The sequence below is a fragment of the Polyodon spathula genome, chromosome 11, assembly GCF_017654505.1.
Source record: "Polyodon spathula isolate WHYD16114869_AA chromosome 11, ASM1765450v1, whole genome shotgun sequence".
Classification (NCBI taxonomy): Eukaryota; Metazoa; Chordata; class Actinopteri; order Acipenseriformes; family Polyodontidae; genus Polyodon; species Polyodon spathula.
The window spans coordinates 5,065,444-5,089,230 of NC_054544.1; the positions used below are offsets into that span (position 1 = coordinate 5,065,444).

General features: G+C 42.5%; 2 protein-coding genes across 8 annotated transcripts in view; both read left to right on the forward strand.

Annotated features, from left to right (window-relative positions):
* Positions 1–1,093: 1,093 nt before the first annotated feature.
* On the forward strand, positions 1,094–19,660 carry LOC121322606 (splicing factor 3B subunit 1). 2 transcript variants are annotated; one of them, XM_041262768.1, is made up of 25 exons: positions 1,094–1,183; positions 2,291–2,472; positions 3,350–3,451; positions 3,797–3,911; positions 7,472–7,551; positions 7,945–8,142; positions 8,248–8,503; positions 8,761–8,973; positions 9,620–9,741; positions 10,125–10,322; positions 10,792–10,893; positions 11,085–11,264; positions 11,586–11,672; positions 11,947–12,217; positions 12,835–12,980; positions 13,544–13,690; positions 14,204–14,329; positions 14,812–15,033; positions 15,318–15,500; positions 15,723–15,834; positions 16,149–16,269; positions 16,789–16,920; positions 17,801–18,073; positions 18,352–18,568; positions 18,786–19,660. In XM_041262768.1, exons 1-25 carry the CDS (start codon positions 1,156–1,158, stop codon positions 18,942–18,944), a joined length of 3,972 nt encoding a protein of 1,323 aa, XP_041118702.1. In that variant the 5' UTR covers positions 1,094–1,155; the 3' UTR covers positions 18,945–19,660. The 2 variants fall into 2 exon arrangements, with proteins under 2 accessions (XP_041118702.1, XP_041118703.1); XM_041262769.1 differs by lacking the exons at positions 1,094–1,183; positions 2,291–2,472; positions 3,350–3,451; positions 3,797–3,911 and adding an exon at positions 3,976–7,074.
* Positions 19,661–22,756: 3,096 nt separating this feature from the next.
* LOC121323186 (serine/threonine-protein phosphatase 6 regulatory ankyrin repeat subunit B-like) overlaps positions 22,757–23,787 on the forward strand; it is a 31,000-nt gene continuing 29,969 nt past the window's right edge. For all 6 annotated transcript variants that reach the window (XM_041264076.1, XM_041264080.1, XM_041264078.1 and 3 more), the window contains exon 1: positions 22,757–23,167. In XM_041264076.1, coding sequence (XP_041120010.1) covers positions 23,141–23,167 — 27 coding nt within the window. In that variant the 5' untranslated portion in view covers positions 22,757–23,140. The remainder of the gene's footprint in view (positions 23,168–23,787) is intronic.

Sequence of the window (23,787 nt, forward strand, 5' to 3'; positions counted from 1 at the left end):
CCTGATCTAGGCAGGGTCTTGGTGGTGCCATACACCTTCCACTTCTTAATAATCGTCTTGACCATGCTCCAAGGGATATTCAAGGCCTTTGATATTTTTTTTATACCCATCCCCTGATCTGTGCCTTTCAACAACTTTGTCCCGGAGTTCTTTTGAAAGCGCCTTGGTGCTCATGGTTGAGTCTTTGCTTTGAAATGCACTACCCAGCAGAAGGAACCTACAGGAACTGCTGAATTTATCCTGAAATCATGTGAATCACTACAATTTAACACAGGTGGAGGCCACTTAACTTGGTGTGTGATTTTGAAGGCGATTGGTTACACCTGAGCTAATTTAGGATTGCTATTACAAGGGGGGTGGACACTTATCCAACCAAGCTATTTCAGTTTTTATTTTTAATTAATTTTCTACAAATTTCTAGAATATTTTTTTCACTTGGAAGTTGTGGGGTAGGATGTGTAGATAAATGAAAAAAAAAAAAACAATTTTAATGCATTTTAATTCCAGGCTATAAGGCAACAAAAGGTGAACATTTTGAAAGGGGGTGTAGACTTTCTACAGGCACTATATATATATATATATATATATATATATATATATATATATATATATATATATATATATATATTATATATATATATCATATATTAAATATGAAACGTTAATAAAAGTGTTCTATAAAAATCTTTATTCTTTAACTCACAATATAGTTTATATTTAAATCAATTCAATAGGTTACATTGCATCACTGCAGGTTGTATCGACAGTCGTGCAGTGCAGGGTCAATTTGACTTCTATTGGACTAACTTGTCCAAAAACAGGTTTCCTGAAATCACTACAGAAACACAATGGCTATATATTTGTATTTGCTGGTGCATTCCAGTCAGGACCCAGCTCAATACATGCTTTATGAGTTTATAAAGGTATTGCAACTTCAAAGAAAAAAAAAGAAAGAATCAATTCAGCGGTCAAAAAAGCGTCAGACTCACAATACCGATAATCAGAACAAACAGCAGGTGGCGACAAAAAATCTTCGGAGGAAGCTTGGCTTTGTTTAAATGCCACTGCATTACTGCGCATGCGCCCATTTGACTTCCCCGACAAAGCGGAAGTCGTGGGAGCTTGGCCTTCTGGATAGATTCGCCGCTGAACAAAATGGCGAAGATCGCCAAGACACACGAAGGTAGAGAAAAAAGACAGAAACGACGCTATTGTGAATCTAAAGGGGGGGGTGATGCTTTAGAATGCGGCTGCGGAGTTCAGGGTTAAAGCTTCGTTGAGACTTGTCTGTTTTATTCATTTATTTGATCTCGGTTTTAAAGGCGTCAGCGTGTGTTGTGATTTGCAGAGTGATGCAGATAATGGCGTCCTCAGTTTAGCTGCTTCTCCGCAGTGAACGATACATGATTTTAAAAAAATCATAAAGACGAAGGAAGTTTTGAAATATAGCGTATTGTGTTAATCGCAGGGTACATGGTTTAATATAACCCCATTCGCCACCTTATCTACGAATAAATGGCACTTTGACCCGTTTTCATTTCTGTATAGTAATAGAATAAGTAACATACGCTTATCTGTTAACATCAGTTTAGTAGACCTTTTGTTGGTTTAAGATAATTTGTTACGCGTTTTTATTCGGTTATTGTGGCGGTTTATGTGCAAGGTTAAGTTCATAACAGCAGCTGGCAATGTTATTGCACTGGAGACATGCGTTGCAGTAGAGTTAATTCAAAATGGCGCACCCGTGTTTCTGCAAGATCTGCGCGCAACGCATCCTGTGAACACGTTCGTGTTTATTGCAATGAGACTGTGCTGTGGCTTAGTGTCCTGTGCGAGCGAGCTACGCCGCATAGGGGGTTTTCTTTGCGAGTTATTATAGTTTAAAATGTGAGCGCCGGGCTGGCGATGTGTGCACTGCCCGTCTGCTGCATGCTGCACACTCGGGTAATCTGTTGCAACGAGCCTTTAATTTTCGTGCACAAACAATGAAGTCTACGTTGAACTGATCATTGTTTTTGCCTTAGTTTTCTGTTAAAGCGCTATACTGTAAATGGTATAAGAGATCTTAATCCATTCGAGATAATATATTTACAGCCTTAGTTGGAGTTATTGTGATATTTGTCTTTAAATGGATGTGACTTGCATTTGTGCATTGTAGGTCAATTTTGTAGAAAATAAATTTGATGGAATTTGATCAGCTTGGAATTACATACAGATTTAGATGTAGCCTTTTTTAGTTGGAGTTCTGTGTGCTAACATTTCTGTTTCCTTGTTCTGCTGCTGCTCTCAGACATTGAGGCTCAGATCCTCGAGATACAGGAGAAGAAGGCGGCTCTTCTGGAGGGCTCTGAGGAAGGAGATGGAGGAGTGGGACTCGACTCCACTGGCTACTACGACCAGGAGATCTACGGGGGCAGCGACAGCCGCTTCGCCGGATATGTCACCTCCATCGCCGCCAATGAGCAGGAAGATGTAAGTGGCTTTCTCTGTAAAAAATGTTGTTCCTTGTGAATATATCCTTAAGTATAAGACAACCCACAAAGTTCAACATCAGCCCTGACTTGAAAAGCCCAGGCTATTCATGCTTGACAGGTTTTTCCCTGTGCAGTTTAATTAGTCCAAAGCCCCTTTCACTCACACATGCCGCTACTGTCTCAGACTTGTTTAAAACATATTTAAACATTATTCAAACATCACGAAATTGCACAATCTATGCTGGTATAATACCATCATAACCCTTTCACACAACCAAAGGAGATCATGGAGTACAGCTTTCAAACCTGTCAGTCAGCAGGTCGTGTATGGCAACGGCGATTTGCCCATAAATCAGTGTCACGCGTCGTCCCTTCTATTTGTAAATTCACCTCCTCATCAGCCTGTAAAGTTAACAATTTCAATTACTACCTCGTTCTTGATCAGCCATTGTATTTGAAAAAAATTAACGCGTGTAACGCTGATGACAAATACCCAACAGGTCAGGTATACATGCAGTCACGTGGGATCTCACTGTAGCGCTTTAGTGCTGGCATAGCATTTCATACAGGAGTTGAGATTGTTTAGTGCCAGCATAAAATGACAGCTCTATGATGGTATAGGCAATTCGCACAGACCAAAATAACGCATTAGTGCTGCTTCTAAGCTGTCGTAACTCATCTGTGTGTGAGGTGTGATTGCAGTGAAAACTGTTTTGCAATTGGGGGGGGGGGGTACCTTCCCTGCTATACGTTTGTACAGAAGACCAGCATTTGCACACTTTGTAAGCTGTGAGGTATAGAAGTTTCTGCTGGTTCAGTTTGCTGTGATTGAAGCGGTGTGTTAAACTTGTGTTTTTTTTTTTCTCTCCGAACAGGATGACGAGGAAGACTCCTCCACCAGCTTGCTGGGGCAGAAGAAGCCTGGGTACCACGCTCCTGTGGCACTGCTCAATGATATCCCACAGTCAGCAGAGCAGGTAAGTGTTCACCCCCCCCTCACACTGCTTATCCCATAGGCAACACGTCAGTCACTCGCATACAGCTTAATGGTATCTGATGCGGCTCGTCCACAAGACACCAGTCTAGCAGAAAAATGGGGTTTTAAAAATACATAAATAAATCTAAATGGTATTTTGAATTTGTAAGTTTAGGCTGGGGTGGATTGGGATTAAAAAATCATTATTCTTGATTTGGAAAGGTGAGATGTTATGTAGGTGTGACAGCAAAAACATAAAGGGGGATGTTGGAATCAGTGCCTAATTGCTGAGGCTTGTCATGTAGTGCAGTGCCTTCATTTCACTGACTGCCGCTCCCTCCTGCAGTATGATCCGTTTGCGGAGCACCGCCCCCAGAAGATTGCCGAGCGGGAGGACGAGTACAAAGGTCGCCGGCGGCAAATGATCATCTCTCCTGAGCGCCTCGACCCCTTTGCAGACGGTAAATTCACCCCCTCGCAGCCTTCCACTACCGGGGACTGTACAGTGTCTGTCCTTCCGTTGGTCTAGTCTTTAACCCTGAACGCCTTGCTGAGCTCGACACAGCCTGCATCGTGTACACAGTGACGATAGAGAGGACTGTTGAGCAGTAAACTGCTAGCACAGGCAGGTAGTGCAATTGCAGAATGGGTTGGTTTTTTTTTCTGTTTTGGGGTTTGTACGTCTAGGTGTGATCCAGGCTGTGAAAAGCACTTCTGAGCTGTTTGAAGGGTTAATGGGTTTGTTTCCAATGTTTTATACCTGTTTCGGGTGCAATTTTTAAAATGTCCAGGGCAATGTTTATTGAACTGGGTTTCCAATTGACCAAGATTTATGTTAATATGTACAGGGAATAATTTACCTGCCACCCAATCTTCCCCAATGTTAAATCCTGCTTTAACTAATTCTGTGACCAATATATGGGGCAGGAAACTGAGCTCAAGAGGATTTATGGGCGAGTGTAACATCTCAGTCACTCCAGTGCTGGTGAATACTACGAGAGGTTGAAACTTTGACAGCTTGCCTGCATATGTCACAGGAGTTATTTGGGTGGATCTTTAACCACACTGGTAGTCATATATATATATATATATACACACACACACACACACACACCTGTGCATTTGAGATCAGAATTGGCTTGTTTCACAGGTAAAATTGAGTTTAATTGTCTCTGCTATTGGAATGTGTGCAAAATTTCTGTGCAGAAAATTGTTTGAATTCGTTCCTCTTATTTTTTTACAACCATTGTAATTTGTGTCTGGAATTGAGAAAACCCCAGTGTTTGGAGTTTAAGAGCCTTGATGCACCTTGAGGGCCCCTTTCAGTATATGAACCTGAAGTAAATTATTCCCTGTACTTTGCAGGTTCTGTTGGGGGAGGGTGGGAGGTTTCCTGACAGGCAGGGTGCAGTAGATAGAGCAGGTACCATTTAGTGTAGTGCCAGTTTAAAATCTCGACACTCTGAGATTGCAGAGAAATAGCTCTGGAAAGTTGATCTCATTCCAAGAATAATACGTCTGTAATATCTCAGCTATTAAGTGTCCCGGCTAGCTTAGGAAGAATGCGGCCAAGTGAATCTTAATCTTAATCCTTGGCTCAAAGCCTGGTAACTGGGAATGGAGGGACAGGTTTATAGGAAAGGAGTCTGATTTGTAGAAGAGTTTATCGCAGTGGTTCCCAGATTTGGTTACCTGCACTGGAATTGGGGAAACACTGGTTTAGTGAAGAAAGATAGTTGTGTCTTTACAGTGAGACTGAAAGTAGTTAACAGGGCAGGGTCTGTTCTCTACTTCATCACTGAAGTCTGCATTTTAGACAGCCAAAGAACTGTTCTGTGTGTGTGTGTGTCTCCAGGGCTTTTATTATTCATGGAGAGGAAAAGCTTCCCTTTGGTTCAGTGCCTTCCAATATGCTTCTCATTGGATCATTTCAAATGTGTACGATGTAAAGTGAATTAAGTCAATTTAAAACATTTGGAAATTTAGCTTGGGAACCAGCGAGTGAGGGAAGGGTGGGGGAGTAACTCCCAACCTACAATATGGTTTATTTTGATGCTGTAAATTGTGCATCTTAAATTTAGCTAGAATACAATAATTGCCAGGTGCTTAGGATGTTTGTCTCTTTTATAAAGAAATCTAAATACTCAAAGGAGTAAAGAATGAATAACATGACCACATCTATTATTGGTATAAAGTTTTACATGTAAAGCTGTTACTAGACCTTTTGAAAGGCTCCTGTCCTATTAGTATGGACTTTGCAGGATGTAGCTGTTTCTATAGAGTTCTAATACAGTTAATTAAGCATGTTATGGGACAGGCTTTTGCTTCCCTGAATAAAGCTGTTCTGGAGTTGAGCACACCCCTGACAGTTTCGAGGCTCCAGTATGAGCCCCTCTCATGCCAGGGGGTAGGGAGCAGTCCACTGTGCCCAGGTTAGGAGTGCAGGAGCCTGCATGTAGCTCATAGAGGTGTACAGGGTCATATAGAGTATCTTATCTCTTTCTTTTCTGTAATACAAACAAAAAAAACTGTAATACAAACAATTGTGCCACGATTCCACAGGCCCATACTAACTGTCCTTAATTTCTCTCCTACAGCAGTACTGCTATGCCAGTCCTGTCTGCATTCTTAAGGTTGCAGCTCAACACATCCTGTGTAGGTTATGGTGAACACAAAAAAGATTGTGTCCAAAGGAAGTACTATCCCAATTTGTCAGGGGCCATGGGTCAAAGTGGCATGGTTTAAAGACATGAGTGGGGGATCAAGAACTTCTGTAGCCACAGCAGCTATTCAAGCAGCTACCTTTCTAATCGCCTCTTCTGTAGCCAAAGCAGCTATTCAAGCAGTCGCCTTTCTAATCCCCTCTTCTGTAGCCTTAGTGATGGTGTAGGCATATGCTAGTGGCAAATGAGTCCCTGTGCATTGAATATAAAATAAAAACTACTCTTATGTAGAAACAAAGTGTTTTTATGTTAACCTGCCCATCAACGACACCTTAATTTGATGCCTAATTACAATCTGCTTAAAAGCTCAGCAAATAAATACTGTGTGCATCAAGGCCTAATGTTATAGTCCTGTTTTGGGGCTGCTCAGTATGGCCGTAGTATGTTAGCATCTTTGACATGACTTTGTTTATTGAAACGATTTTCCTGCCCTGTATCGTCTTCACGTTGCAGTGAAACCCTTGTTTAACAGGTACCATGCCTTTACTATTTTTAAACCTAAAAATAACATTTAGAAATACATTTAAAGAAACAAAAGCTTAAGCTTCACACATGCAGTATATACAACTTCATGATCATAGCAAAATAAAATCTGATTTAAATCTTCCCCATCATTTACAAAGGCAGATTACCAGTGTTAAGGTTTGGTATTTAGTATCGATGCTGCTTGACAACAAGATTACATTTATAAACGATAGAATATAAAGAATCCCTCAATATAGCTGGTTGTGGATGACTGAAGGAAGACTTGTTTTTTGCTTAAGTTACATTACAAGGAGGTATGCTGTGTGTTTAAGTTCAAACCCTTTCCAAAGTGTTACTAATGGTAAAGAGAATTTTCTAGGCTTCTTTTCTGCCGGTTGAAGTCAGACACTGCAGAGGGACACCAAGCACAGAAAGTGTACGTATTCTGGAGAGCTCAGCCCAGGACCCCAGCAACAATGATGACTCTTTCCTCTGTTTATCTCCTTGTAATCTTCAGCATTGCAATTGTATCTGCATTTATTAAATGGAGAGAAATGTTTTATGTAAAAGAGAGGAATGAAAAAAAGACTTTACATTTGGTTGTCTTATTTGTTTTTATTTTTCTTCAAATTGAAAATGACAATTTCTGTAAGTCATGTCAGTTTGTAAATTTCTATTTAAAAAAAAAAACAAAACTAGTGAACTTGCTTAGTGAATGCCATTTAAGAGTGAAGCAGGCTAATTAGTCTCGTTGTGTGTTGACTGTGGTTTTTTTTGCGTTGAGGTGTGGCAGTACTAAGCTTCTCGTGTTTTGTTGCTGCTCTTTCCCACAGGAGGGAAAACCCCAGATCCCAAACTCCATGCCAGAACGTACATGGACGTCATGCGTGAGCAGCACCTCACAAAGGAAGAGGTGAGTTCAGCAACGCGCTTCTACAAGAGACGCTATGAAGATGTACAGTCGTTTAGAGTTTTAGCTAATCTTTAACAATTGTCAGATGTACATGTTCACGACGTAGGTTAGCTGTTGTCTTCTACAGTACGGAGCGTGCAGTATAAGGTTAATAATTCCGTTTTAAGTCTCGACTACACAAATACAAATGTGGTGCACGTATCGTCCCATCAACAGTGTTGTGTGTTAAAGTGACAGCACTCTGATAGAATTAAACATTACCAATATATAGTTAATCCTAAATGTAGGTATTAAAACAAAATCTAACATTTCACAAATAGATACATGTCTTGGTTTCAAATGTGCATTTTGTATACATGTTTACAAAATAAATTTTTTTTTGTTCTTTTGCAGAAAGAGATCCGTCAGCAGATGGCGGAGAAGGCGAAGGCAGGGGAGCTGAAGGTGGTGAACGGCTCTGCTGCGTCCCAGGCTGCTGCAGCCGCTAAACGCAAGCGCCGGTGGGACCAGACTGCGGACCAGACCCCCAACAGTGCCAGCACCACGCCCAAGAAGGTGTCCAGCTGGGACCAGGCAGACGTCACCTCAGAGGTACAGGGGTAGCAATAACAACATTTCACACGATAAGACGAGATAAAGAAAACTTTATCTTGAAATAATTGTGCAGCAGTCAATTATATTATTTTATTCTTTAAGCAAACTCCGGGACACACACCGGGACACACACCCTCTGAGAGCCGCTGGGATGAGACCCCAGGCCGGGCGAAGGGCAGTGAGACCCCTGGAGCCACCCCCAGCTCCCGCATGTGGGACCCCACCCCCAGCCACACACCCGCAGGAGCAGCAACGCCTGGCAGAGGAGACACACCTGGTCACGTCACGCCAGGTCACGGAGGAGCCACCTCTAGCGTGCGCAAAAATCGCTGGGATGAGACGCCCAAGACAGAGAGAGGTCAGTCTGGGGGACTGCAGAAGAAACAATTGTATAGATTTTGTAACAGTTTGTTTGTATTGTTGCGCTACAGGGATTAGCTGTAAAGGAGTGTGCTGAAACTAAGGGTTTCTTAAGGAATCTAGTGAAGCGCCTGCAAACACAAAGAAATGAATTCTTTATTTTTCTGTAGTGTTAATGTCTACTAAATGATCAGGTTTCTCCCTCTCTCTTTCTGTTGGAAGACTGTGCTGACTGTTTGTATTCTTGTTCTTCAGAGACCCCTGGCCACGGCAGCGGCTGGGCTGAGACCCCCCGTACGGACCGTGGTGGTGACTCTGTGGAAGAGACTCCCACCCCAGGGGCCAGCAAGAGGAAGTCACGATGGGACGAGACCCCAGCCAGCCAGATGGGCTCCTCCACCCCCCTGCTCACCCCGGGAAAGACCCCCATAGGAACCCCTGCCATGAATATGGCCACTCCCACGCCAGGTAAGCACAGCACACACGCGTACACAAGTCTGATTCTACTCCATGTACGTGGTGTCTGATACTCCAGTAGGGGTGTGAAATTCAGTTTAATTTCCAAAACCATAAAACTTTATAATCAAACACATTTTGAATATATTGTGTGCTGGTAACTATCCAGATAGCCTATAACAAGAACTCAGTTTAAAGTTACAGAAATATCAATGCGTATAAGACCACGTGTACAACACAAATGTGAATATGTATTGTGGAATAGACTGAATAAATTCTGAATATTAACCCTTTTGTGATCCATTTATTAAGTGCATGTTGGGCGTGTCAGGTTAATTTTACATGTGCTGTTTAAAAGTAATTTTTATTCAAAGTAAAACAGGTTTAAAAAGCACTGCATACAAACATGACACTCAGTACTGCATCTCCAGCCCTGCTCTTTGTTCCCTCTATTTGTCACATATCTCTTCATAATTGTGCATATGGATTAATCATCTCATGATCACTTGTTTTTATTAGCAAACTCTTCAATAATGCTATCCAAGTCATTGTTTTATTGCTGTAACATGTCAAAAAGCTTGATAAATGTCTGATTCTTTGAGTGCTGGATGCGAAAGCAGCTTTTGTCTTTGTTTAGATCCGTGTTATCTCCTTGCAGGTCACCTGATGAGCATGACACCCGAGCAGCTGCAGGCCTGGCGCTGGGAGCGTGAGATAGACGAGAGGAACCGGCCGCTCACTGACGATGAGCTCGATGCCATGTTCCCTGAGGGGTACAAGGTACACAGTCACTCCCTGCCTTGCCTTGACCAGTCTTAGTATCTAGAAACTGACGTGCAATCAAAACATTGCATCCAGTAAGGGGTTTCTCAACAAAATACTGTGTTCTGTCTGACCGCTTAAGAAAATAAAGATCAGAACTTAACAGAACAACAATAAGAAAATGTAACTTCACTTGGAAACACTGAGGAATTGGGAACTTTCAGAAACAGTGATGTGGATTTAGTAAGCGGCAACTGAGTTAAACAAAACCTCATGGATTTAGTAGCTGATATCCACTTTATTATAGGATTAACGTTTTTAAATAGAAAAATATGTATTGTGGTGGACTATCTTTATCCTAATAACCCACATCTCCTCTTCTCCTCCTTCCTCCACCCCAGGTCCTGCCCCCTCCAGCGGGCTACGTTCCAATCCGCACCCCGGCCCGCAAGCTCACAGCCACCCCCACCCCCATGGGAGGAATGACTGGGTTCCACATGCAGACAGAGGACCGCACCATGAAGACCATCAACGACCAGCCCTCCGGCAACCTGCCCTTCCTCAAGCCAGACGATATCCAGTACTTCGACAAGCTGCTGGTAAGAGAACGGGCTGGCACAGCATTCAGTGGGTGTGCTGGGCTCTGCAGCAAAGATCTCCCCTGTATCCCACTTGGTGTATTACTGGGCAAGCATTGAGGACCCAAATAGCCGCCTCCTCTTGTTTGTACATTTTCTTATTCTTGTACAGATGACTAAAGTTTAGAAGATACATATAGAAGTAATGTGTCTGTAACTAGGGAATGTGGAGTTGAATCTCAAAGGGGAACCAGAGCATCTCCCTGTGCTCCAACAAGACAACTTATAATAATTAATACCCCTTACTGGGTTTTCACAGTAAGGCATTTAATTTATTTTTGCATTATGCACAAATCTTGGTGTTTTCAACATTTGAATGTTTTTAGTATGCACATTTAATTAGATTTATGGTTTAAATCTGCAGTTAATTCTCCCCCATTTAAATGCTTGTTTTCTTTGTTTTAAGTTTGGTTTTTTTGGTTTATTCCAGGTGGAGGTGGATGAGTCGACTCTCAGTCCAGAGGAGCAGAAGGAACGGAAGATCATGAAACTGCTGTTGAAAATTAAGAACGGCACTCCGCCAATGAGAAAGGTTCTGTCATGTCTCCATGCACCTTTTATAATAAGCACAGCATTCTTGACTCTCAAGCACTGTTGTCACTGTACCTTAATAATAATATCTAACAATTCTCCACTCTGGCACTGCCATTTTTTTCTCTTGAATTCGCATTCAATGACTGCCTGTGCCGCTCTGACCTTGCTGTGTCTCTGTTTGAATCCCAGGCCGCGCTCCGTCAGATCACAGATAAAGCCCGTGAGTTTGGGGCTGGCCCGCTCTTCAATCAGATTCTGCCCCTGCTGATGTCCCCCACGCTGGAGGATCAGGAGCGCCATCTTCTGGTGAAGGTCATCGACAGGATCCTGTACAAGCTGGACGACCTGGTCCGGCCTTATGTGCACAAGGTAAGCAACCCTGACGCAGGAGCTCGTTCTGAGGTTTAAAGAGACAAGACCTCATGTTTTTATATGTTGGTGTATTATTTGATACAGTGTTTAAATTGCCAGCTTTTAATAAGTGACATCACAGAATCTGATTTGCCAAGCTTTGGATTCAGAGGTCAATTCAGCAACGGCTAACGTTTTAAACTGAAAAAAATATGAATTTGTTAAACGTCAGAAGTAAATGGTTAATCACGCATATTAACCAGGAGGCAGTGTTTTTTTTCATGAGTAGATCAGTCATTGTCGGTGCTGCCCTGAATTTAACCCTGTGCTCTGTTTCAGATTCTCGTGGTTATTGAACCTTTGTTGATTGATGAAGATTACTACGCCAGAGTGGAGGGCAGAGAAATCATCTCCAATTTGGCCAAGGTGAGTGCGTGAAACATCTCAAAGGTGCTGTATTAACATTAAAGTGTAGTGTTCTATTCAAAAGGATTGTAACCAGAGGAGGGAATTTCATTTCATACCCTCTTAAATTGGGGGAGGTAGTTTAAATAGTGATTCTTCACAGGTTGTTTATATATACAGGTTTGATTTGTATAATAGACAGTTATTCTGAAGCAATGCGATATTGTCTGATGCTTTGTGGGCTCTCTGTGCAGTAGGTATGTGGAGAGAGGGAGACTGACTGTCTGTTTTGCAGGCTGCTGGTCTGGCCACCATGATCTCCACCATGCGCCCCGACATTGACAACATGGACGAGTATGTGAGGAACACGACGGCCCGCGCCTTCGCAGTGGTGGCCTCGGCGCTGGGGATCCCCTCGCTGCTCCCCTTCCTCAAGGCTGTGTGCAAGAGCAAGAAGTCCTGGCAGGCCAGGCACACTGGCATCAAGATTGTGCAGCAGATCGCCATTCTCATGGGTTGTGCCATCCTGCCCCACCTCAGGAGCCTGGTGGAGATCATTGAGCACGGTAGGCAGGGCTCTTTACAGTGGAGTCCACTCACTGTAATAGGAGCTTACTGGGTATTGCTCAGACTGCTTAGAAGGGAGTTCAAACCTTCATGTTAGAGATGTGAATAGTTTAGAGTTCAAACAGTTAAACTCTTTTCCATGGGTCAAATGTTCAAGCTAATTTTTCTGAAAAATATGCATGTCTAATGGAGATATCAGCTTTGGTGTTTACTATATTTTATGTAAAGCTCAAGGGAGTTCACTTTTATTGTCAGTATAGATTCAGACTTCTTTCCAGATCAAGTTTTAGTACATCATAAACAAGTAACAGCACTTAGAGGGATTTTTGATGCCTTTTCTGATTAGTAGCAAAAATTCCTAATACGTTATATGTAAGCATTTTTAATCCTGAAGTTTTGGATGTTTTTGAAATTAAACATACCTTCTTGACATGTGAAACTTCAGTCCTGTGCCAAAGCCACTTGCATACTTTTTAAAGATGCAATTTCTATTTTTAAATGTATTTACATTGTTTCTAATGTTAACCCAGTTTCAGATCTGGGTGAGTTTATATTGAGTTTTATTGCACTGCTGTGTGTCTTGTTGTGAATGGTGCTCACCCTGCTTTTGTTTCAGGTCTGGTGGACGAGCAGCAGAAGGTGCGCACTATCAGTGCTCTGGCTATCGCTGCCCTGGCTGAGGCAGCCACCCCCTACGGTATCGAGTCTTTCGACTCCGTGCTCAAGCCCCTGTGGAAGGGTATTCGGCAGCACAGAGGCAAGGTGAGCACCCACTCTCAGCACCTTCAATTAAATGAAATCTGAGCAAACCCCGAGGTCAGACTCCTTTCTTGGTCTTGTAGACTAAGTTAATGTTTGAATAACAGATTTTTTCTGGTGTTTTGTATTGAGGGATTATTGCTTCGTTAATTTAGACACAAAGTGATGCTATCAATATGTTACGGGGGATGGGATTATGTATGTGTGTGTGTATATATATATATATATATATATATATATATATATATATATATATATATATATATATATATATGTGTGTATGTATATGTATGTGTGTGTGTGTGTGTGTGTGTGTGTGTATATATATATATATATATATATATATATATATATATATATATATATATCCTATATCTGCGATCCTATAGATATACGTTATATATACTGTAGAAAGATCTATAAATACACCACACAGGCCTCAATCTTGGACTAGTAAGAGTCTATGAAGCCCCTGCATCGTGGGATTATTGAATGTGTTTTGCTGGGAGGATTTGTTGCGTTGTTGAAGGTCACTGATTGCTGTGTTCTCATTTTCTCCCCTCCAGGGTCTGGCTGCTTTCCTGAAGGCTATCGGCTACCTGATCCCCCTGATGGACGCTGAGTATGCTAACTACTACACCAGGGAAGTGATGCTGATCCTCATCAGAGAGTTCCAGTCTCCTGACGAGGAAATGAAGAAGATTGTGCTCAAGGTGAGAGGGAGGGAGGGTGTGAGGAGTGGTGGTCACCCCAAACTGACTGTATCTATTACCAGCGACCCCTGTTTTTTGAGCAAAGATTGGCCCCACAGTATTTATAAAGATTGAGTTGTGTGCAGAGTGTCTTGTTATAGGAGATGTCATTTGGTGCAGTTTGGGTAAAAGGACCGCGAAACAAAGCTTGATTGTTTAAATGGTACACACTGTTAAGGAACCTGTGCTGTGCCTGTTAACGTATTATAAATGATAAAAACGAAGATCTGCAAGATGTAATGGAATTTTGGAAACCCCTTACTGTTGGAGTTCTTACACAGGATTTATACCTTCTGTTTTGAAGAGTTTACTAGATGCACTTAGTAGGGCTTATACAGACAGCATTGAGATGGCTGACCAAGTAGTGCTGTTTTGCTCACTGCTGCACTGAAAAGCATTGTTTAGTCATTGCTACAGTTCAGCTGGGGATGGTGTTACTTGCTACAGTCTTGACTGACCCTTTCCTTTCTGCAGGTGGTGAAGCAGTGCTGTGGCACAGACGGTGTGGAAGCAAATTACATCAAGACAGAGATCCTGCCGGCCTTCTTCAAACACTTTTGGCAGCACAGGATGGCGCTGGACAGGAGGAACTACAGACAGGTATGCACCACTGAAAGCTCTAGTTTTCCCCATAATGGCATTTCATCAGACAGATGGAAGTGGCTTTCAGCTTGCATACAAAAGGGACAAGTTATTACAGCAAGGAAGCAGAAGTCAAGGTTCCAATCAGCTTCTGCCGAGTCATTGACTGTAGTGCTTGTAAATAGAGGTGCAATTGGCAGCCAATTCCTAATCTATTACCGGACAGTAGTTGATTCTTTGAGAGCACTTGACTCTTCAAAAGCAAGAAGCAAAAATGTGTAAACTGAAACCATGCTGCTCATAATATATACTCTTAATATAATACATGCATTTAGCAAAATTTATAATTTCACGCAAGAAGACACCAGATCATTTTAGATTCTGCCATGTCTCGTCACAAAACAAATACCAACTGAAGAGCTGCTGTCTATAACCTTGCAAGAAAAACATGTGTTTCTGGATAGCTCTAACACTTCTGCTGTTCTCTCCCCTCTCCTCAGCTGGTGGACACCACGGTGGAGCTGGCTAACAAGGTGGGCGCTGCGGAGATCATCTCTCGCATCGTGGACGACCTGAAGGACGAGGCAGAGCAATACCGTAAGATGGTGATGGAGACCATCGAGAAGATCATGGGCAACCTTGGGGCTGCTGACATCGACCACAAACTGGAGGAGCAGCTTATCGACGGCATCCTGTACGCCTTCCAGGAGCAGACTACTGAGGTGAGGGAGAGGGATGGGTAGGGACAGAGTCACCTAGGGGGCCGTTGGCCAGAAGTCAGGGGAACAGCACATTGAGTACTGAGAGCTGTATGGAGGTAGTGATGGGCAGGTACTGAGTAAAGCTGCTGGTGATTTATACTGGTGATGGCAATAAGACCTCTGGAATGGATTGAACTGCTACATAGAGGGAGTCTTATTTACATTCCTTGGTGGTGTACTACATCAAGATGAGAGAATACCTTTTTTTTTTTTTAATGTTACTTACACTCTTCTTGTTTCTGCAGGACTCTGTGATGCTGAACGGCTTTGGCACGGTGGTGAATGCACTTGGGAAGCGTGTGAAGCCCTACCTGCCCCAGATTTGCGGTACCGTCCTGTGGCGTCTCAACAATAAGTCTGCCAAAGTGCGCCAGCAAGCCGCGGACCTAATTTCCAGAACTGCCGTCGTCATGAAGACTTGCCAGGAGGTGAGTTGTGTCCGGCTCTACTGACAATAGACGTCTGCTAAATAAACAATAATAGTAATAATATCCATTGCCAGGGATTTAATCCTCTGTGTGGGATAATATGTAGATGCCACACAGTGGGTGCCTTATTCTTGACACCTAGTCTCTGAAGTATTTCTAGTGTGTGTTTGTAAGCTCTGTACTGACGTATGTGGTGTTTTTTTTTTTTTCTTCTTCTTCCAGGAAAAGCTGATGGGTCACTTGGGGGTGGTGCTGTACGAGTACCTGGGAGAGGAGTACCCGGAAGTGCTGGGGAGCATTCTTGGGGCGCTCAAGGCCATTGTCAACGTTATCGGTATGTTAGCCGCCTTGCTTACACTTGTGTACCTCTTCCGAAACTCTTGTGACAGATAAAAGAAAACAACCCAAATAGTCTTTAGTACAGTAAAAGTTCTGACATTTTTGGTGTATATTAGCAGAAAGCCCTGAAAGATTATGGAGTTCAGTCCGGCAGTAGTTCAAGTCTAGGGTTAGTTTGTATATCGAGCAGTAAAAATATGTTGCTGTCAGGTGGATGCAGAGTGGATCTGTGTTTGGTGCAGATGTCTATGTGTGTTTTGTTTCCACCCTTGCTTCTGTTAACCTGAAAGTCAATCCTGTTTTCTAAAGGTATGCACAAGATGACTCCCCCGATCAAGGACCTGCTGCCCAGACTGACACCCATCCTAAAGAACAGGCACGAGAAGGTCCAGGAGAACTGCATCGACCTGGTTGGACGAATTGCTGACCGGTGAGAATAGGGGGAGGGAGGGACTTTGTTCTGCTGCAAAGGGACTCCATACTCGCAGCTGCTGCTTGAGCACATTGCTTGTCTGACTACAATTAGAACGTTAATGTCATGAACATAGCACAAGTGCACTGTATATTTGATTTATCCAAATGGCTGATTTCTCTCGATTGTTCCCAGGCATGCATCGATGACAAATAAATACAAATTTAAGAAATAGTTTCTAACTTGAATATAACAATATTAGACAGATTTTTACCAGATCAATTATTAGATACAAACTCTTAGCAAAAATATATATAAATATATAATATCAAATGCATACAGTACATCAAGCGCACAAGACATACATTGTGAAACTAGTTTAGCAATCAATCATCCATATTAGGAAATAATTATATAGATTTCCTTCTTAGTCCCTAGTTTGCTTTTCCATCACTGGTAGAGGTTGTGGTTTAATGGTGGCACTGTGTACACACTGTCTCTTTGTTTCTCATGTCTCACCCTGTGTGTGTGTTACAGGGGAGCTGAGTATGTCTCAGCCAGGGAGTGGATGAGGATTTGCTTTGAGCTGCTGGAACTGTTGAAGGCTCACAAGAAAGCCATCAGGAGAGCCACAGTCAACACCTTTGGCTACATCGCCAAGGCCATTGGGTGAGTCGAGCTCTGCCCTTTTCCCTTCATCTAAACTCGGTCTTCTCTTGCTTGGTAGTCTAGCTGCTTCAAACCTAACACCCGTGGATCTGCATTTTAAACCATTGTGCTGCTGTAAGCTTAGTGTAAGTTGCGGGGTTCTAAAATACAGCATTACACGTCCTCACGTGTTGCTACAGCTATTTAAATAATGTGCAATTTCTATTTTCATTGTTAACATCTTGACAACTTCTTACATTTCTGCTTTAGTCTGTTTCAAAATGGCCACACTAGTGCACTGGGGTTTGAGATCTGTCTCAATCGCTACGGAAAGAGCATTTAAAAAATAAATAAAAATTAAAAACAAGCGCTCTGGTGCTTCTGTTCCATACCACATCATGGGTCGTTATTTCCTGTTTGACAGTGTGGCCAATAGTTCTTATACTGCCAGTGCACTAGAGCAGACTATTTGAAGAGAGCTTTGAAACCAACATTAAAGTGTGAAAGGTTATCAGGATGTTAATGAAAAGTTACAGATACGTTATTTAAACAGTAAGGACTTGTAATGCTATATTTTTTAGAACCCCTCTACTTTTAAGGTCCAGACATTGCTTGCGCGTGGTCCCAGATGGAGTAGAGCTGGTGCATTTTAAATAAACAGAGTCTTCTTTTACCAGGGTGTACTGGTAACATGACCAGCGGCAAACAGCAGTAGTTACACACCATATATTCAATCAGAAACCTTTACACTGATGGTTCTTGAAACCTACTCATTTTAATGTAATCTTTAGTCATTTATTCTACGTTTCTGCGGAGACATTTTGGATTACTTATCTGATGCACTATCCTGGCTACTCTAACCTGTGTGTTTCTCCTATCCTCTTTCCTCTTCCCCTGGCAGCCCTCACGACGTGCTGGCCACTCTGCTCAATAACCTGAAGGTCCAGGAGCGACAGAACCGCGTGTGCACCACCGTGGCCATCGCTATCGTGGCGGAGACATGCTCTCCCTTCACTGTGCTGCCAGCGCTCATGAACGAGTACCGCGTGCCTGAGCTCAACGTGCAGAACGGCGTGCTCAAGTCCCTCTCCTTCCTCTTTGAGTACATTGGGGAGATGGGCAAGGACTACATTTACGCAGTCACGCCACTGCTGGAGGACGCACTTATGGACAGGTGAGAAGGAGATTGTCTTGTATGCAGTGCAGCATCTTTCCTTAACTTAAGGATTCATCAGCAGTGGGTGATTTAAAGGAGAGACATAGTAGTTGTACATAGCTGTAACATATTGGGAAATTTGTCCCCAATTATTGTGATTAACCAAAACCTTGTGGATGAGACCATACACTTTAAACACCCTACTGTATTTATTATTTAACTGAACTTTGTGTGTTTAAGTTGTGTGTGGCTAACTGAACTAACGTTTTGCATGTTTCTCGTCTGTTTCTCCTCAGAGACCTGGTGCACAGGCAGACAGCCAGTGCGGTGGTGCAGCACATGTCTCTGGGTGTGTACGGGTTTGGTTGTGAGGACTCCCTCAATCACCTGCTCAACTACGTCTGGCCCAACGTGTTCGAGACCTCGCCCCACGTCATCCAGGCGGTCATGGGGGCACTGGAGGGGCTGCGCGTCGCCATCGGGCCCTGCCGCATGCTGCAGTACTGCTTACAGGTATGGGGAACAAAATCTATGCAGTTTGTGGGCGTGGACTTTGAGGACTGTTTCAGCTGTTTTAATCATGTGTAAATATAAATGTGTTAGTTTCCGTACCTAAGAATACCCTATTACATCTTTGTTATCCAAAAGGTTTTGAGGTGCATGACATTGAAGAGATGCTTGAATATTTAGACCAGTGTGCAATAACACGGACCTCCCCTCTGATTCTCAGGGCTTGTTCCACCCAGCAAGGAAGGTGAGGGACGTTTACTGGAAGATCTACAACTCTATCTACATCGGCTCCCAGGATGCTCTGATCGCACACTACCCCCGCGTGTACAACGACGAGAAGAACCCTTACGTCCGCTACGAGCTCGAATACTCCTTGTAACCTCACACAAACGCCTTGTGTTTTTTTTATTCTTTTTCCCTATCCCCCCCCCCCCCCCCCCCCCCCCCCCCAATCCACTCCCCACACACACAGGATTCCAGATTCCCTGTTTTTTTTCCTTCTGCTCTGACCATGTTTTGTGTGACAGACCAGTTATTAGTAGGTGATGTTCTAATTCATCTCTAGCCTATCAAAGCGCTCCGTTTCCAGCGACTGACTTTCTGTAGGGGTTGTGTTGCGATGCTGCAGAAAACTGTGCAGGTCCTGTGAGTTTAAAACCTGCAGTTAAATCTGTTGCATTGCAGCATCTTTATTTAGGGGAAACCTGTTTTACATTTTTAAGTATATAAAGTACCTCTAGTCACCAGTTGAATTGTTTTGTCTAACATTTATAAAAATGTATGTTTGGTTGTTGTACTTTTACACTTGTAGTGTACACAGGGTAATGCTTGCATAAGTGTCACAAAAAACAACAGCAACCAAGCATATAAACCATAGAATTGTTATAAAAACAAGAAGGCTTGGAGCAGATACACATTTCTAACAGAAAGAGTGAACAGCGTGCAAGCAATGTGAAGCCAGTCAAGCTCAGTAGAGGCAACGAAGTTCGTAAATTAAATCTTTTTTTTTTTTTAAATCAAGGTGACTATTCCATTTCTTGTGCTAATGGGATATTTCTTTATTTGACCGAATAAACATTTGTGTATAAAATTTGAGCTTATGTTTTGTTTGTTTTTTTCTTTTGCATTAACTAACACTCTTGACACAAAGCTACAGCCCCTTTCATTCCCTCCACCATTACAACTCTACTAAAACCCCTCTTTTTAATTTTTTTGTCTTGGGTCACATGTAGAGCTAAAAGGGGAAGCTTCCCTGGTCTAACCCATGCTAGCTGTAGTATCTGCAGAAAAGAGGAAGACGTCAAAACAAGGCATTGTGAAATACTTGCAAGTTTAAGGTTGCACTCTTCCACAACTTGTATCGCTCGATCAAAAAGAAAAAAAAAAAATTGAACAAAGCAGGTTTGCTGACTCCTCTCTGCTGTTCCAGGTGCTACTGGTGGCTAATAGCCCTTAATTGCTATCCTTTAAATAAGAATCCCATCATCAGTTTTATTGGAGAGTCCAGTCACAACTGTAGTGTTCTTTTGAAGACTAACAGCAGTGCATCCTGTTGTATTTAAAACAGGGTTTCTTTGTACATTCCTGTTGAGGTGCTGATTGTAAGCGTTTGAATACAGAATTCATAGAAGGAGAGCTCTTAACTGCACAGAGAGTTTCCGAGCTGAGTTAGGAAGTGCAGGGGAAGGTGCGTCTCTGGTTCTGATCTCAACTTCCTGCATCTGGATCTGATCAGATGGAGCTTCTGCAATCTGAGAGGAGAGATGCAGGCAGCTTCCTGGTTCTGCATGCTGGCCAGAGGTACTGAGAACCAGGCTGATCAGACGGTGAACAGAGGTCTGCTGAATAAAACACTTTCAACTTCCCCTTGGTTATCCCCTTAAATGTTTCTTGAGTTTAAGGATGTTGCAGAAATAAATGTAACGTGTACCTGGAATGATATCTGGAACTAATCGGCAGAAAATTATAACGGCTCATTAAGGGTATAAAAGTGATGTTCCCAGTTAATGTGCTGTCTGGAGGAACAATCCAGTTCTGAAAACACTCCTGGAATTTACTGTCACTGTTCCAAGTGCTCCTGAGCTTTGCTATATGCATCGTGTGTGTGTGTGTGTGTGTGTGTGTGTGTGTATATATATATATATATATATTATTAGATGTTTGTGTGTGGGGGGCAGTGCCCTGCTCAATAAACTTGGATTTCTTATTAGAAGCTGATTAAGGGCAGTTCAGTGTTTCAAGATTACAGTTGAGCCAGGGAACTAAAACTGAAGCCAGCGTGCAGGGCTGTGTGAAGGGAGGCCTGTAAAGGAGATGTGTGCCGTTTCTGAACTGGAGGCTGCTGAAGCTGCTTGTTGCAGCAGTGACACAGGAAGCGTGTGCTTTCACATGATTAAAATCGCTCTCTGTGCATGTCAGCATTCTGCCAGGGCCAGCCTGCATCTCCAGCCCAGTCTTAGTCATTAATTTAAGTTCTGCCATGCAGGGTAAAGACTTCAAAAAGTATTTGGGCCATATTCTGAAACACTTGCATGTTAGTGTTCACTTAAGTGTGCTTTCTTAATGAGAACTTGAGCATTTAACTTGGCACACTTAAGTGAGCACTAACATTTGGGTGCTGTTTCTGAATATAAGCCTTTTTTGTGTGAATATTTTTAATTTTACACAATGTGATATTACCATGCCCAGTGCCTTATAAAAGTTTACTATAGGCTCTTACTTGGTTTTGTAAGGGGCTGTTCTGCATTTAGTAGTCTGTCCCAATATTGGTTGGAGAATAGGCCTAAACTTGCTGTGTGTTTCAGTGAGTTGGTGAAAATAGAAAGGGCTAAATCTGAAATACATTCCATGGGAAGCTTTCTAGCTGCTGTAAAAAGCAAGTTCAGCGGTCAGAGAGAAATATGTTGACCAGACGTTTGTTTTCTCTCACGGAAAATAGACGAGGAATTTGATGGTATGTGAATGATGCAGCGGGCCCTATTGACTGAGAGACTGATTCGATGAATGGATACTATTGTATGCATGAAACTGCTTTACTCTAGAGCAGAATTTTTCAAACTGTGGGGGCCCGACTAGGTTATGAGTGGGGCAGCAATACCTGAAAATACATTTTTCTGACTTCCTAGCGATTGTAAAAGCTCCGCGGTAAACGACAGACTCCGTGAGCCTCCAGGATGATTGATTCAATTAACTACAGGCAGGGATGATGTTTAATCTGACCAAACTTTTAAATCGTCTACAGAGCTGTGTCGTTTCAGACTGATCGTAGCTCAGCGACTCTATCGCCCAGCCGTTTTGGTTCTCGTTCGTTACATTCCTCATAACAAAGTCACAACTGTGTGTGTGTGGTTGCCAGTCTGTCCATGTTCACCAATCCTGGACATGCATTTACAGCTACAATGCTGGCGGGAGATTAGGGTCCGAATAGCACGCCCGGGATTGGTGAAGGCGGATGGAGGGCGTGGTTTAATGAGACTAGATAATAAGAGTGAGTGACAGACAGAAGAAGCGTCTCAATGACAGCGAGGGATAGGCTGGATTTTAGCACAGATAGGTTTTCCTTAGGAGAGCGGAGGGGGCTGGTTTGATCCGGATTCATCAACCATACACTCGTTAGAAATACTAAAGAAACTGTATACATTCAATGACAAAGGTTGCACTGAAACACTGAGAAAGCCCTCTTGTCGAAACCTTTGTCAGTGAATTTATTCATTTTGATTTAATAACTAAAGCGTTGTGAATTACAGCTACATAAGTAATTTGACTTCTTAGAATTTAAACAAAACAGATTTTCTCTATTAACTTGTTAAGTAAATGTATAGTGTTAACATTCTCACACACACACACACATACAGAGGAATAATAAATTCAGTACTACTTAATAATCGTATACTTGACTGTAAATTAAATACTATTGCACAAAAAACTAAGTTATTGCTTGCATAAATCTAACGAATGTAATGGCCGTGAATTGCATTTTATATCTGTCATTTTGGGGAGGAATTTCGGTTGAAAACGGCCGGACTGTTTTTACTTGATAACATCTCCGAGTTTACTTTGTTTTTAAAAATCAACGCAACGACGAGCCAGCGCTGCCACCCCGCGTCTGCCCAGCAGGGGGCGCTGCCGCCCCGCGTCTCCCCAGCAGGGGGCGCTGCCGCCCCGCCTTCACAACAGGCAGAGAGTGCGCTGCCGATGTCAGGGTTAAGCTCTGCAGATGAGTGGAGGAGCTAGAAAGAGGACTTCCTGTATTCGGAGCCCCATCCAAGTGCAGATCTGGAGTGTGAGTGTGCGGCGAATGAATTCGAGTGTCCCTGCAGTAAATCACCACTCCACTGTCCCTCGCCGTCACCTTCAAACCCTGCACCGTGCTAGCGGCTACTGCGAGTCAAACGCACCGCAGCCTGCGTGTCTACCTCGGGATAGCACAGGCTCTGCAGAGCCGCTGTGAAGATACGTCGGGCCCTAGCACTGCTGCAAGAAGGATCGTTAAACAGCAAAAAAGAGGAATTGATTACCTACCTGCTTTTCTGAAGCGACTGATGCACTTGATGTGATCTCTGTACTCCAAGAGGTATGGCTGTTCTCAAACTCACTGACCAGGTAAGTGGTTTTAAAATGAGTCGCACTTAGTGTGTGTGTGTGTGTGTGTGTGTGTGTGTGTGTGTCTATATATATATATATATATATATATATATATATATATATATATATATATATATATATATATATATTAGACACAGTCATTAAGGATAAACAAAAAAAAAAAAAAAAAACATTCTGATTCGGTTTAGAAAAAGTAAATGCTGTACCTAAATTGTCCTGATAAAAACCTGATTTGATGTGTACGGTAGCTGCCAAGGCGATCTTGTTGGTGTGTCTGTTTATTTCGTGGTTTTGCACGAACAGCGTCTGTGTTTTTGACGGGTATTTTAATGTTGTTGACGTGTTTTAAAATGCCTTCTTATTATTATATTATTCTACATAAAATGTGCATCTTTGCTTGTGACGTTGCTTTTCGTGGTATGCTTCTTGCAAGACAGTATTGTCAATAAATAAATAAATAAATAAATAAACAACGCCAACGATGAACATCCTATTTTAAATATCAAAACCGCAAAACGATCATTTAAAATAAAACGTGTACTATAAAGGAACAAAGCATCTTATCGTTGTTTTGTAGCAGATAACAACTAGAACGGAAAGTCCTACTCTTTCTCTCG